We start from the raw sequence: 15,097 nt of genomic DNA, 5'->3' as shown, positions 1-15,097 counted from the left end.
TGCATATAGACCAACATAAAAAAGGACTACTACTAATAAGATGAAAATATGTCGATGAACTGTGGTACTAAATATACGTTTTCTTTGTTACAGTATCGATGGAGAAGCGTCTGCGCATTGGGAACAGGAGGACTTACATTATTGTACTGGAGATTGGGAATAACTGGTGGAATACCATCTGGATTTGCATCAGCTGATAATCCAACATCACGTGATCCCTACTTTTTTACCCGATTGATGACTTTCACTTATCTCCCAGTTTTTAATTTCCTCCTTCTGTTATATCCCTTTCAACTAAGCTTTGACTGGTCCATGGATGCGATACCAAGAATAACTTCAATATTCGACGCTAGAAATATTTCCTCAATCATATTTTATGCAGTTGTCTCAAAAGCAACGTGGAGAATATTCATGAGCGAGTTGAAGCGACAACAGGAAAAGAAAGATAAGTTTTATAAGAAACAAAATAAGAATAAGCCGAAATGGAACAATAATTGCAAACATTACAATAGGAGGCAGGACTGCAGTGAGAGGAAAAGTAATGTGCCGCATAAAGAGAGCGCAACGTCAAGAAAGACTTTATGTCCTTGTAACGGATGCAATCATTCGATTCCAGATGAACACACAACTCTGTGTCGCACCTTAAATAACAACAATATAATGACGCATCACTCGTCTTGCGTATGTCCGATAGAGCAAAGCAAAACGAAGTCACAGAATATACATAAAACTTATCGCAGTCCTAGAGTTGCAATGCTATTATTTACTGCATTTATGGTGCTCCCATTCGTGCCAGCCAGCAATATTCTTTTCTATGTTGGCTTCGTAGTTGCCGAACGAGTTTTGTACATTCCTAGTGTTGGTTTTTGCTTATTGCTCGGCTTGGGAGCGGGCGCTTTGACAAGAAATTGGCGGCGTAGTGAATTGAAAAGTCGCATTTTTATGTTCACTTTACTGGTGACCTTATGCGCCATGTGCACTTCTACGATGCGAAGGAATTTAGATTGGCGTGACGAAGAAAGCTTATTTCGAAGTGCTCTGCAAATAAATCCACCAAAGGGTAAGTTTATTTCATAACCATGTTATTACTGATTAAAAAATTTGTTTATCAAAAAATAATTTTATTGGATATAGATGTTTTAAATTTGAATGTTGAATAAGATAAGAAATGATATTTAGCGATTGAAACCTGAAAAAAATATTATGAAACAAAACAATTCAAAACTTTACACCACGATCCACACAACTAAAAAAAAGTATAAAAGCGTTAACCGCGAGCTCTTGGAAGAACCTAGAGAGCCACAAGTTGATCAACGACCGATAGTAGTTGTCTGATTTGTAGTTAGTAGTTAGTCTGATTTTTTTTCATACAAAAAATGTCCTAAAGCGGAAATACAACCGAGCCTTCAGATATTTTAAGCGACAAATTACCCGGACGAAATCTAAGCACGTCCTCAAAATCGGCGAGCAGCTTACAAGCTACCCGACTGGAGCACGCAAGCTCTGGTCGTTGTCGAAAGCTGCTCTTGATATCTTCAATCATCCGTCCCTAACGCCATTGCACATGAGTAATGATACCCATACGGAAAAAGAGAAACCGATCTTCTGTGCACTCTTTTTGCCTCCACCTCGACTCTTGGTTTCAGAGTTTTATGTCTGAAGTACAAAATTCAGACAAAAACTGTTTGGAGGTCTCTGTTTTCGTTGGTCGTAAAGAAGTCGACAAGGCCGGTGGCATTTCTCCAATCGTGCTTAGAACGTATCCCCTGAGTTGACGCCGGTGCTAACGCGTTTATTCCGCCACTCATATTGAATAGGCGTAGTGCCTGATTCATGGAAGGCAGCCTTCGTCCACCCGATCGAAGCCAAATTAAAGGCCTATTCCTATTACCTACCAAAATTTTTGTTATTATAAAAACATTAAATTATATATTATAAAAATGTTTTTATCATTTAAAAGCAAATTTTGAATGTGGTTAAAATAAGTAACAGGGGCTTATTATATTATGTAAATTACGTTGAAAGAGTAAATATATTTTATTTTCTGTATTAACCTAAGAATATGCAGGCCCTTTTAATATTTATAAAGTGTTAATATACAAAGCTGGCTAACTCTACTTAAAAATTTAAGGACCCTCGTTGACCTAATTACCATTAATTTACGCTATAACTTTGGCTCGTTGAAAGCGGAGCGTCCATTTGTACCTTCCTCAAAAGTTTCGAGGTTCTCCCTTGTTCCCGCTCAAAACTAAGACACAATTAATTTATTTGAGACAGCTACAAACTACCTGTTCATGGTGGGTTGGATGTTCGAAGTTAGAAAAGGTTTGGTATCACCGGCGAAAATTATTCACGAAAACTTATTTTATGTTCTTACAAAGAAAATTCACATGTTTATCTTATGCAACATACAATAAATGAATGAATTAATAATATCTGACTAAATACTTTTATTTATAAAGTATGTTTTTCAACAGATACATATTAATAAAAACTATAAAAAGGTATAGTTCCAGGCTATAATTTGACCAGCGGTATTAACACAAAATTGTAATTCTTAAATATAATCACTGAAAATGTAAGAAAGTAAAAAATTATATTCAATAAACAATAGTATAAAATCATATTAAAATGCTATTCTTCCCTTCTTTCACTTTTGTTTTTTTTCCAATGTTCTTAGATATGCTAAGACTAGCCAGTGAACTAAGTTATACAGTTTTATTAACTCGTATCTATAACTTAAATTATTCAAACTCTCACTATTATTACTGTGTGACTTTATGTTACATCTCAATGGCCCAGTAATAGTGAAATTAGGATATCATTAATATCATGTCACAAATTAGGATATAGTGGCCCTCCACAGAAAGATTTGACTACTTTCCACGTACTTACTACAAAGCAGTGGAATGAGATTCCTTGTGCGGTGTTTCCGGGATGATACGACATGGGTACCTGGGCACCTGTGATTCCTCTGGTGTTGCAAGAGACTGTGGGCGGCGGTGATCACTTAACACCGTGTGACCCGTACGCTCGTTTTTCCAACCTTTCCAAAAAAAAAGAGGTATAGCGCCATTTAAACTAAACGTGAACAATGCACATTACAGCTTCACAACAGAAAATGACCACCAGAGTTTAATAATCCTGGGTTTAATAATATTATTAATAATAAAATTACACTGAACTGAAGGATGAAGTAGGTAGAATCTGGAACCAAAATAAAGTACACGTAATTTCCACCACAGAGATTCCCAAACCATCTGTTACAAGTCTCAAACTACAAGAATTAAAGGAAACTCAACACCACCACTTTACAAAAAGACTCCATCTTAAATACATGCCGAATCGTTAGAAAGTTCTTGCAAATTGACGAACACGACGTTCCACAGATCACATAAATTTGACACACCCCACGCTGTATTTACTTGGTTAATTCGTTACGTTTTTATAGTGGTAACCCTCACTTCTAGGATTAATACACAAATAAAATTTGAAAACAAAATTTTATGAACGATGTGGGATTCGAAAACACGACCTCTGGCGTTCCGTGCCAGTGCTCTGCCAACTGAGCTAACCATTCGAGTGACGCATCGTTTGTAAATCGTGTATGCTTTGTTCAGCTCTCAGGTTGTGGCTTCACTGCAGAGCACTGGCACGGAACCCAAGAGTTCGTGAGTTCGAGTCCCGCATCGTTCATTAAATTTTGTTTTCAAATTTTATTTGTGTATTTACTTGGTTTTGACCCGCAAATGCAGGCAAACCAGCGAAAGGCTAAGAAAAATAACCAAATAAAATAAGATATTTCTTATGTCTTTGCACTTGCCAGAATATCTAGAAATTACAAAACTAGCACTTATATAATATATTCGTAGCAACACACTGTACAGAAAGTCGAACCTGCCATATGTAAACTGTAACATATAAATGTGCTGAAATCGCTTTAGTAATGCGAAGTTTTGTTGGCTAGAACTAGAGAAACACTGACAACTTCTTACAACTACTCTTGTATGCTCGACATCTCAATGTAGATCCTTGACCTTTATAAGATGACATTAAACATGCATGTGTGGTATCCTCTAGGGTACTTGAGCCATTACTAACGTATAACTTAGTCGCAACGACAGTAACTTTCTCTTAATGTTTTATGAGCTCTCTACAATTTACAATTTTGGCATTCATTTGAAATAAGTAAAACTATATGGTAGAGAATATTTTGTTCTTTTTTTTTATTAAAATAAGGGATGAGACGAGCAGGACGTACAGATGATGGTAATTAATACGCCCTACCCTTTAAAATGCAATGCCGCTCAGGATTCTTGAAAAACCCAATCCTGAGCGGCAATACAATTGCGCTCGTCACCTTGAGACATAAGATGTTAAGTCTCATTTGCTCAGTAATTTCACTAGCTACGGCGCCCTTCAGACCAAAACACAGTTATGTTTACACATTACTGCTTCACGGCAGAAATAGGCGCCGTTGTTGTACCCATAATCTAGCCGGCTTCCTTTGCAAAGGAGCCTCCCACTGCTAAAACTGATTCTGTACAAATGTGAAATATTAAGTTGTTGATGGTTTCGATTTTGTCAAAAGCTATTGGGAATCTTTTTTTAAATAAAGTATTTTATTATTTGGAATTGTGTAATGAAAATATGTGGCAGCAGAACTGATTTACTGAACGTCAAACGATCAAATTCTGAAGTCATACTTCTTTTCGCATGGTCGGGAAAAATTATAAGGGTGAATTTTTACGATGTGATCATAAATAAAATCATGAACCACAACCAATGGAGAAGAATTAAAGAACTTTCAACATTATGTTTTAGTTGTACACTAAAAAAATCATTTCTTTCTTATTGTATAGAATAATATTATTAAATGGTATTTTAATTAACAGATTTTAACTAAATTATGCAGTATAACAATATTTTAATTGGTTGTTTTTTTATAATTTTTTCTTATAATATTGTTCTTTTTACAAACTAAAAATGACACGAGAAATAAAAAAATAGAATTTTTTTGTAATTTTTAATAAATTCTCAAGAATATTGGATCACTTTTTTAAGTCACAAGAAAATGTATAATAGAATAATTAACTACAGCTTATAAATTAAAATATGCAGAACATAAAATTATTTACATTGTTCTAAGCCCATGCACTTTTATCTGTTTCAAAAGTTTGTGCTCAACAAATATTTTAAAATTGTTTAATGGTGATTTGCATATTTTTTCAGGGGTATTCTTTCAACAACGGACACTTTGTCCTCTAAATGATTTTGATTGATGATTGATTCTATTTTCGTTAGCCTTCCCACCCTCTTAGCTCCCTCTCAAAACTCTTAAAAAAATGTATATATTTTTTAATACCCTGTCTTTTTTCTCTCTTTCTGTACCTCAATAACGTTAGGGCAAAATTGTATAAGTATCGGTTTAGTAGTTAATAAACAAACATGTATTTATAACAAACATTACTTATCAATACTTAGGTAGGATTCGCTAATGTTACTGAAATAATAATAGAAATTGGTTAATATATCTATGATCAAAATATATAATGCATTCTCGTGAAATTGAATTTGTCATAAATGAACGACTACTTACATCCTATAAAAAGGGTTTTGGTGGCTTTTCGCGACCCCTAAAATCTCAACTTGGTCAGAATGTCAATATGTTACCCAAAACTTTTGCCCAAATAAATTGTCCAACATCTACAACATCGAAAGAGTTATATTCCAGTGTTGTCGAACTTTTCAATACTTTAAAAGATTTATAGTGGGCACAAACTCAGGTGATTTCGTTGTAATGTTCGTTTGATAGAAGAAGTTTAATAGTTTTTACGGTTGGATATGAAGTATGTGTTTATTTGTATTTTGTAATAAAAATCTACAAAATAGCCTTTTTTATGAAAATTAGGGACTAGACGAGCAGGACGTTCAATTGATGGTAACTGTGTAACGCAGTGTTAGTAGGCACTTCTAGTCTGGTCAAGATCGCTGGAATACGTTGGATGAGGCCAGCTCAGGACCGATCGTTATAGACATCTTTGGAGGGAGGCCTTTGTCCAGCAGTGGACGTCTTCCAGCTGATGATGATGACTCTCTTAGTCATGACTTCCCTTAATATTTTTCTGTTGTTTCAACAGACAGACCTTATGTTATTATAGACTGGCCAATACGATCTAACTTACAAAAAAATTGTAACAAAAAAACAACTGACTTCAAAAACTCTATTTCAAAACAACATAATTATATAATATGCACATAACTAATAATAATTTGTCTAAATATGTGTATATCTACTTAAATTTGCAATGCAGCATGAACGTTAGCGCATTGCAATTTTATTACAGACTGTTAGAAATTCTGCTACAGATCGGACCTTAAATTTGTCGCGCACATACTTATAGCAAATTACCTTTATGGTTTTCTCATGGTTGCCATTGTCAGCCTGGACCACACGGGAAGCACCAGCTTTCAAAAAAATTGCGTGTGTACAAAGTACACATGTTAGAAGTGAAACCTGCATTGTGCATGAACCTCTAAACTGCATATGAAGTCCTGGTACATGTTGCTAGACTGACACATGATTTCAACCGCTATGAAAGACATTACTAACACCGCTACCATTTTTATGTTCTCCTGGTGTCTATGCAGTTATAAGTCGTGCGTATGACATAAGAATAAATTAACGTATACCTACTCGCGTCATACATAAAAATAAAATAGTATGCATATTTCTGTCTCATTCTTTGCCGGCTTCATCCTACACATTTTTGTATTTGTGCCTTTTACCTATCGTTTTTTCCGTTGCATCCGGTTTGAAATCACAACGATTCTAAAGAAGTTTCACTTCAATAAAAAAAATGATCAAAATCGGTTCTCGCAGTCAAAAGTTCTGAGGTAACAAACATACAAATGAACAAACCGACGAATTGAGAACCTTCTCCTATTTGAAGTCGGTTAAAAATATAACGTACATTAATTCCATTCCAATTAGTATGAAATAATAATCAAACAAAACAAACAGTTTAGAATGACAAATCATACCGAATTCCATTAAAACAATTATATTATACAGCGGGCACGAAATTCCAACTATTTAGTGGTATTGCAAATATTTGAAATCGTTCCTTCGGTAAACATTGCAGGTTTGCTCTTGCCGTTTGTTTCCATTCACAATAACAGAATTGAATAATAATTGAAGGAGTTTGCTACCGTTTTGCAAATATTCAGAACAATTCGGCAAACATGTTTTGAGAGTTACAAATCAAAATCAAAATCAAAGTGATTCATGTAGGTCCCGAAAATGACACTTATAAATGTCAAAAAAAAAATTCTTATTGAATCTACTGCTACTTCGTAAAGGGTTGAGCTAATGAGGAGAAGGAGCAAGAAACTCATTGCAACTCTTTTAAATCAAGATTTACATTTTCGTTGTAAAAATCAATTAATAATAATAAATAAATATTGACACACTTTTACACAAATCTTGCCCCAAACTAGGCATAACCTGTACTATGGGTACAAGACAACGATATCTATATTTATAAAAGAGAATGTATGTTTTTTTTTTAAGGAATAGGAGGACTAACGAGCGTACGGGTCACCTGGTGTTAAGTGATCACCGCGGCCCACATTCTCTTGCAACACCAGAGGAATCACAAGAGCGTTGCCGGCCTTTAAGGAAGGTGTACGCACTTTTTTTGAAGGTACCCATGTCGTATCGTCCCGGAAACACCGCACAAGGAAGCTCTTTCCACAGCATTGTAGTACGAGGGAGAATGATTCTTGAAAACCGCACTGTGGAGGACCACCACACATCCAGATGGTGGGAATGATATCGTAACTTGTGGCGTGTCGTGCGAAGGTGAAATTCGGCGGCAGGAATCAGGTTAAACAGCTCTTCGGAACACTCCCCGTGATAAATGCGGTAGAAGACACACAATGAAGCGACGTCTCTACGCAACGCCAAGTGATCCAGCCGTTCACAGAGCACTGAGTCCCCGACAATTCGAGCTGCTCTACGTTGCACGCGGTCAAATGGATCGAGCAGATACTGGGGTGCACCAGACCAGAGATGACAGCAATACTCCATGTGTGGCCGGACCTGCGCTTTGTAGAGCGCTAGAATGTGGGCCGGCTTGAAGTATTGCCGTGCTCTATTGATGACGCCCAGCTTTTTCGAAGCCAATTTGGCTTTGCCCTCCAGATGGCCACGGAATTGGCAATCGCTCGAGATTTCGAGACCCAGTATTCCGATACTTGGCGCGGCTTTAAGAGAAGTGTTCTCGAAGAGCGGTGATACGACAAATGGGGTTTTTTTAGTGGTAAACGCGCAAACTTGAGTCTTCTGGGGGTTAAATTGGACAAGGTACAATTTACCCCATTCCGCGACCTTCTCGAGAGAGGACTCGATAGAAGACACAAGTTTCTCCCGGCACTGGTCAACAATTTCCCGAGAGAGACCTGCATGGCCCGTGTATACGGCATCAACAGTGCTGTCATCTGCATAGCAATGCATGTTGGAGGTGTCCAACATATCATTGATATGCAGAAGAAACAGCGTAGGAGATAGCACACAGCCTTGGGGCACTCCAGCATTCACGGGCTTTGGGTTCGAGCAATATCCGTCGACAACGACCTGTATACTACGCCCAGTGAGGAAGCTGGAGGTCCACTTGCACAAGCTCTCGGGAAGCCCAAATGATGGAAGTTTTGAGAGGAGCGCCTTGTGCCATTGATCAAAGGCCTTCGCTATATCCAGGCTGACTGCCAGGCCATCCCCCTTGCTTTCAATAGCCGCCGCCCATCTATGTGTTAGGTATACCAGAAGAACACCTGCCGACCGTCCATGGCGAAAGCCGTACTGTCGGTCGTTGATCAACTGGTGACCCTCTAGATATACTAAAAGCTGGCGGCTAATTATGCTCTCCATGATTTTGGAGAGCAGGGAGGTGATAGCAACAGGCCCGTAGTTCGCCGGATCCGAACTGTTTCCTTTTTTTTGGATCGGATGGACAAGGGCTGACTTCCATGAGTCAGTGACTACGCCTTTGGAATAAGAGTGCCGGAATAAACGCGTTAGCACCGGCGTCAACTCAGGGGCACACGTTCTAAGCACGATTGGAGAAATGCCATCCGGCCCGCTCGACTTCCTGACGTCCAACGAAAACAGAGCTCGCCTAACAGTTTTCTGTCTGAACTGTACTTCAGGCATAGAGCTCTGACACCGCGGGATGGTCGGCGGTGTTTTTCCGTTGTCGTCAAGAGTCGAATTGGAGGCGAAAAGAGCGCACAGGAGCTCAGCTTTCTCTTTTGCCGTATGGGCCAGGGTGTAATTCCTCATGTGCAACGGCGGCATGGACGGCTGGTTGAAGTTACCAAGAGCAGCTTTCGACAACGACCAGAACTTGCGTGTTCCGGTCGGGTAACTGGAAAGCTGCTCGCCGATTTTGACGACGTGTTTTGACTTTGCACGGGCGATTTGCCGCTTAAAAAATCTGGAGGCACGGTTATATTTCCTCTTAAGAACTTTGCGGTTCGGATCCTTTGTGCCCAGCGCCGCAACCCAAGTTCGATACGCCTGTTTTTTGCAGTCAGATGCTGCTTTGACTGCCGCATCGAACCAGGGCTGTGATCTGCCACCGATCGGTTCTACAGAGCTTGGTATAAAAATATCCATGCCCTGCAGTATCACATCGGCTACTGCAATGGCGCAGGCTAGGATCATCCGAAGGGAAACAAACCTTGCCCCAAGGGTTGGATGCAAAAAAGGAATGCATCCTATCCCAATCTGCTGACTTGTAGTGCCAAACGCGGCGGGTCGCTGGTGGTCTGCGACGTTGGCGTCGGATAGTCACTACACTCCTGACCAGGCAATGGTCGGACGTTCCGAGAGGTGCGTCGACAATGACCTGGTAACCATCGGGATGTGTAGTCAGCAGAAGATCTAATAAGGACGGCACGTGCATCCACATCCGGGAGCCGCGTTGGCGACTCAACCAATTGGGACAGACCATACGCCAATGTAAAATTATGCACAGATCGCCCTGCGTAGTCTGTGGTACGTGATCCAAGTCATTCGGCATTGTACCCGTTGAAATCACCCAAGACTACGATTTCAGAGGAGGGGATCTGTGCAAACACGTCGTCAATTGCCGCCTCAACGCAGCCCATGAGATGATCGGTTTCTGCGTTACCAATATGGGACCTGTAGACACACGCATAGATACGGACGCGGTCGTCTAAATCTACGCGGAGCCAGAGAGTAGACAGGTCCCTACCCTCAAAATTGCCGAGACGGCGACAACAGATATCCTCCCTAACGTACACACATACCCCGGCATGAGGCAAAAAGTTGTGATCAATTTTGTACCCGGGGTACGTTAAATATGACGTTTCGCTAGGTCGAGATATCTGCGTCTCCGTAAGGAAACACAAGGCCGGCTGCGCCGTCTCAAGGTGGTGGTGGACGGCGTTTAAATTGGAGTGAATTCCCCTGATATTGCAAATGTCCACGTTGAGCGTGGAGCGGGGTGCCGTGGTGTTACTGCCTCGTTTGTCCTCGGTCATGCGCGGTCCTGTGCCCACCCCAGAATTCGAAGGGCAGCCCGAGCGAGAGTGCTCGGGGAGGGATTTTCCGGCTCTTACGGACCGCTCTCATATTTTGTTGGGGGGGGGGGGGAGAAGGGATGCCCTCCGGTCCTCGACACTAACCTATGCGAAACATAGCGGCACTAGGCCGCCACTTCACGCCGGTATTCTGTGCGAGTGTGGTAATTAACCCGGACGAGTCTTGCCCGATTGTGCTGACGTCATAAGACGGCAGCGTGACTCTCCCACTTCTAAAAAGCCCGTAGTCGCCTCTTACGACACCCATGGGCCTGGGACTCCCCTATTCTTTTTACGCCCCGCGGAAAGTACAGGGCAAATGTTTGTATGTTCCCTAATAACTCCTAAACTGTTCGACCGATATCAATGAAATATTTTGCAACAGATTCGTTGAAGCTCAAGAAAGGTTTACATATATCGTTTGTCGTGTCACAATCCCACCCACGCACTCACCCACGCAATGACATATCTCTCGAACCGCTTATTAACAGAACAACGTCTGTTGGGTCAGCTTGTATTTAATACAATATACTTAATTAAACATACATAACTACAAATAAACATCCATGACTCGGAAACAAACATTTATATTCATCATATAAATGATTGCACCTACCGGGATTCGAACCCGGGACTACTAGCTGAGTAGGCAGGGTCATCTACGGCTATAGGGGTCATCAATTACAATATAATATGTAAAGTGATACAACAATGAACAAACATACTTTCGATCTAACATTATGTGCGAAATAAAAGGCAACGGCCTAAAAAGTGCAAAAAAGAAATATGGCGACATATTGCGATATATATATGACGGCGATATACTTGAATATTTGTGTTAAGTTTGGTGGAATTACAGCCGTCGTGACTAGCTCCTCTAAATTTGGTAAAAATCACATTTAAATGAAACACTTTTTACACGCTATTTATTAGCTTAACCTGTATGTATGTTTTTAACCGACTCATATGGGCGCGATTTTAATCCACTTAACACGGCCAGACCTCGTTCAAATTTCGTAGATTTATCGAGGACCGATGACAATATATTAATGTCATAAAATTTTTCAATTTGCAAAATAAGATTTTTTTATAATTTTCATCTATCTTCTATAAGGCAGAAAAAGATGTTAATTTAAAATTTCAGAATAAAATTCTCTTTTTTTAGTTTGATTTTCTATGAAAAGCGTGTTTTCTCGTTTTTTTTAACTACAATTTATTTTTATTAAAGGATTAAAACGCGTGTAATTGTAACTCTGGCTTTACATTAGTTTTTGCGTAAAAGTTACGTTTCGACTTTTCCGAGCACGTGTTCAGGAGGGCTGCTGATAATAATGTAACTGTTACGCATAAATTTATGTAAAACACAGTTACACAAACACTCGTTTTTATTCTTTAAAAAGATTTTTATTTATGATGAGTAACTCTCTCGTTAATCAAAGAAAATCTTAAGAATCACATTCTATATCACAGAAAGGGTTTTAAAGTTTAGTGGGCATTTTTAATCCTAACTTTTGTATGGAATCATTTGTGAATCGATATTTGAGATAGAACACAAAAAAATATGCAGTCTTATATTTAAAAAATGGTTACTTGTAATGGTTGCTATTTAATGCGACGTCATACCGCGCATCCGATTGCAAAGGTTATAGTCAAATTTCAATATAAAAATCAATCAAGCAAGTTATTTTTAGGTGATACGGGATACTTTACATTTTTAAGTGAGTGGACGATGCGAACTCGCGTCTCTCGGGTTCCGTCCGAGCACCTTTACCAAATGAGCCAACCGTCTGAGTGACGCACTGACCGTAAATCTTGGTGGCTCCATCCATAGGATCTACTTTACAGTTGATAACCTGCTCAACCTCAATAATTGCATACTAAGAAATTGACTTGAGTTGTAGCTCTTTCAAAGTACTCTTTCATTAACACTGATAGCCTCTTTTTAAGCAATGGACGCACACTAAAATAAAGTGACCGATGTATCGCTAATGTTAAACTAAGCTGTCATGCACACTAAAGTATTAAACCAGGCATGTTCTCATGCGTTGCCTAGCAGTAAGAGGCTTTATCTAGACGCACAAATTATCTAACGGTCGCCGTTCCCAATATTCAGTCTATCTCTTACTGGAGGTAAAAATAATGAGTTACTCACCTTATCCGTACACGCTGTCTGTCAATGGGACGACGTATAGCTTACCAGCGATAGAAGTTTGTATGGAAATTACAATTCACGCGTCCCAATAGAAGGTAGCAATTTTTCAATAGACAGAATATTGGGAATGGCCGTAAGACAATAATAATCTAGTCACAAGTTATCTGATAGCTTAGATATTCCATTTTTCAAAAGTAAGATTAAAGTTATGCCATATTCATGTGTGTATGATCTAATATCGTTCATAATTTTCATTACAATTGTCACGTAATAGTTATTTATGAAACTGCTGTGCAATAAGGGGAATACCTAATTATCAACAGTTGCATACAAGACTTTATCTAAACCTATACAATGAATCCTCTAAAAGATTCTGAAACAGTTAGCTTACTGCTAACATTAAAACAGCCAGTTTGAGTACTAACCTAATATCATCCATTCCTGATTATATACAAATAATCTAAGTATTAATGAAAGAATTATTTATTTTGCTGCCTTTAAATAATCTGGCGGTGTGCTGTCAAAACTTGAGTCGCTCATTTTTTGTAAACAAAACAATAAAAATATCGAATAAAAATGGCGGGGATTCGAATCAACTATTTTTTTTACGGCGCTCGACGTTCTGGTAGTGTGTAACGCGCGTAAACGAAAATGTTCTTTTTTTGAAATTCATACAGATACCACGCATCGAGCAGTAAGAATATGGCTGTCTGTTGAAACTCTTTGCGCATGAGGGGATAAAAAAACATAGGAGTGTTGTTATGAAATTCAGTACAACATTACATCATCCGTTTGGATAATGTTATTAAAACATTGGGTGTTTTAATATTGGTAATAAGCTAACTGTTTCAGAATCTTTAATAGAGGATTTAAAGCATGGGTGTAGATAAAGATAATATTGTATTGTAGTAAACTCAGTATAAAATTCATTTGAATAAAAATAATAAAATTGTGTTCATTTAAATGGATGGCATTACCTCTAATGTGATGTTAACAATGACCTCATCTACATTTTAATAAAAGACAATCGCCAGTAAGTCAATAGCGATTCAATTATAAGGCAAGTTATCCATTATAATATCAAGTTCCTATTCTATTCAAATACAATTACTTATGATGACGACACTAAAGAAGTGAATTTAAATAAATTAACAGCTAAGGTGAAGTCTTTTGTTATTATAACCTTTCGATTCTACTTTGTGGAGACAATTTCATTCAATTCGAAATAATTTCATAATTACTTTTCGTTCGATTACCGTTCTTCGTTATAATTTACATTAATGCTAGGGTAAGTATTCAAATAGCTGTTTTGCTTTGTATTATAACAATATCTTTGAACAACTTTGCTCTTTATCCAATAGAAGTGTTAGAAAAAAGTAATGATGAGACGTTTTTTTATTATCTTGCCCCAAGTTTGCCATATCCCGTACTATGGGTACAAGACAATACACTTACTTAAACATAGATAAATACATATAAACATCCATGACTCGAAAATAAACATCCATATTCATCATCAGCTCAGCCAGCTCATCATATAAATGCTTACCTACCGGGATTCAAAACCGAGACCTGTAGCTCAGTGGGCAGGCTCACTAACCACTGGGTTAAATGGGTCATTAGTTTAGTATATTTACGATTTACGTAGAACGCGTAAACGAAAATGTTCTTTTTTTGAAATTCATATAGATACCACGCATCAAGCAATAAGAATGTGGCTGACTGTTGAAACTCTTTGCGCATGAAGGGATCGAAAAAAACAATGGAGTGTTTTTATGAAATTCAGTAAAACATTACAACACTCGTTTGGATGATGTAATGGTTACTAGGTCATTGGGTGTTTTAATGTTGGCAACAAGCTAACTGTTTAAGAATCTTTAATAGTGGATTTAAAGTAAGGGTGTAGATAAACTAAATAAATATTAAAATAGAACTCATGTAAACGTTACAACCCCGCCTAAGAAAAGCTTCTATTTGAAAGCTGTTTTTAATCGTTTAAATTTAAATGGCTCAGCTGACTCCTAAGATAAACGAGGTTATATGAGAAAATTCTTTTAGCTTCCAGTAAGGCTAACTGAATCCAATTTATCTGAGCGGGTATTCGCAACAAACCAATCACAAGCGCTCTCCCTATTACGACTTTGCTGGGACAGAAATTGCGATCTAATCAGTCGAAACTCAGTCTGTATTGAGAATACCTTCAGTGATAACACGGTCATTGAACAGGTAAATCTAGGAGATTAGCGCTTTGCTTGGAATTGTAATTGAAAACTTTGATTGGAGAGTTTGTTATTCTAGCAACTGATTGAATTGATTGATTTCATATGATTGAATTTA

At 38.3% G+C, this 15,097-nt stretch overlaps 1 protein-coding gene across 1 annotated transcript in view; it reads left to right on the top strand.

Annotated features, from left to right (window-relative positions):
* LOC126965361 (protein O-mannosyl-transferase TMTC2-like) overlaps positions 1–15,097 on the top strand; it is a 190,808-nt gene that overhangs the window by 123,345 nt on the left and 52,366 nt on the right. The window contains exon 4 of the mRNA XM_050808904.1: positions 94–1,060. Coding sequence (XP_050664861.1) covers positions 94–1,060 — 967 coding nt within the window. The remainder of the gene's footprint in view (positions 1–93; positions 1,061–15,097) is intronic.

This window comes from Leptidea sinapis, chromosome 7 (assembly GCF_905404315.1).
Source record: "Leptidea sinapis chromosome 7, ilLepSina1.1, whole genome shotgun sequence".
In the NCBI taxonomy this organism is placed as follows: Eukaryota; Metazoa; Arthropoda; class Insecta; order Lepidoptera; family Pieridae; genus Leptidea; species Leptidea sinapis.
The sequence above is the reverse complement of the archived record's forward strand: the minus strand, read 5'-3'. Positions and strand labels throughout refer to the sequence as shown.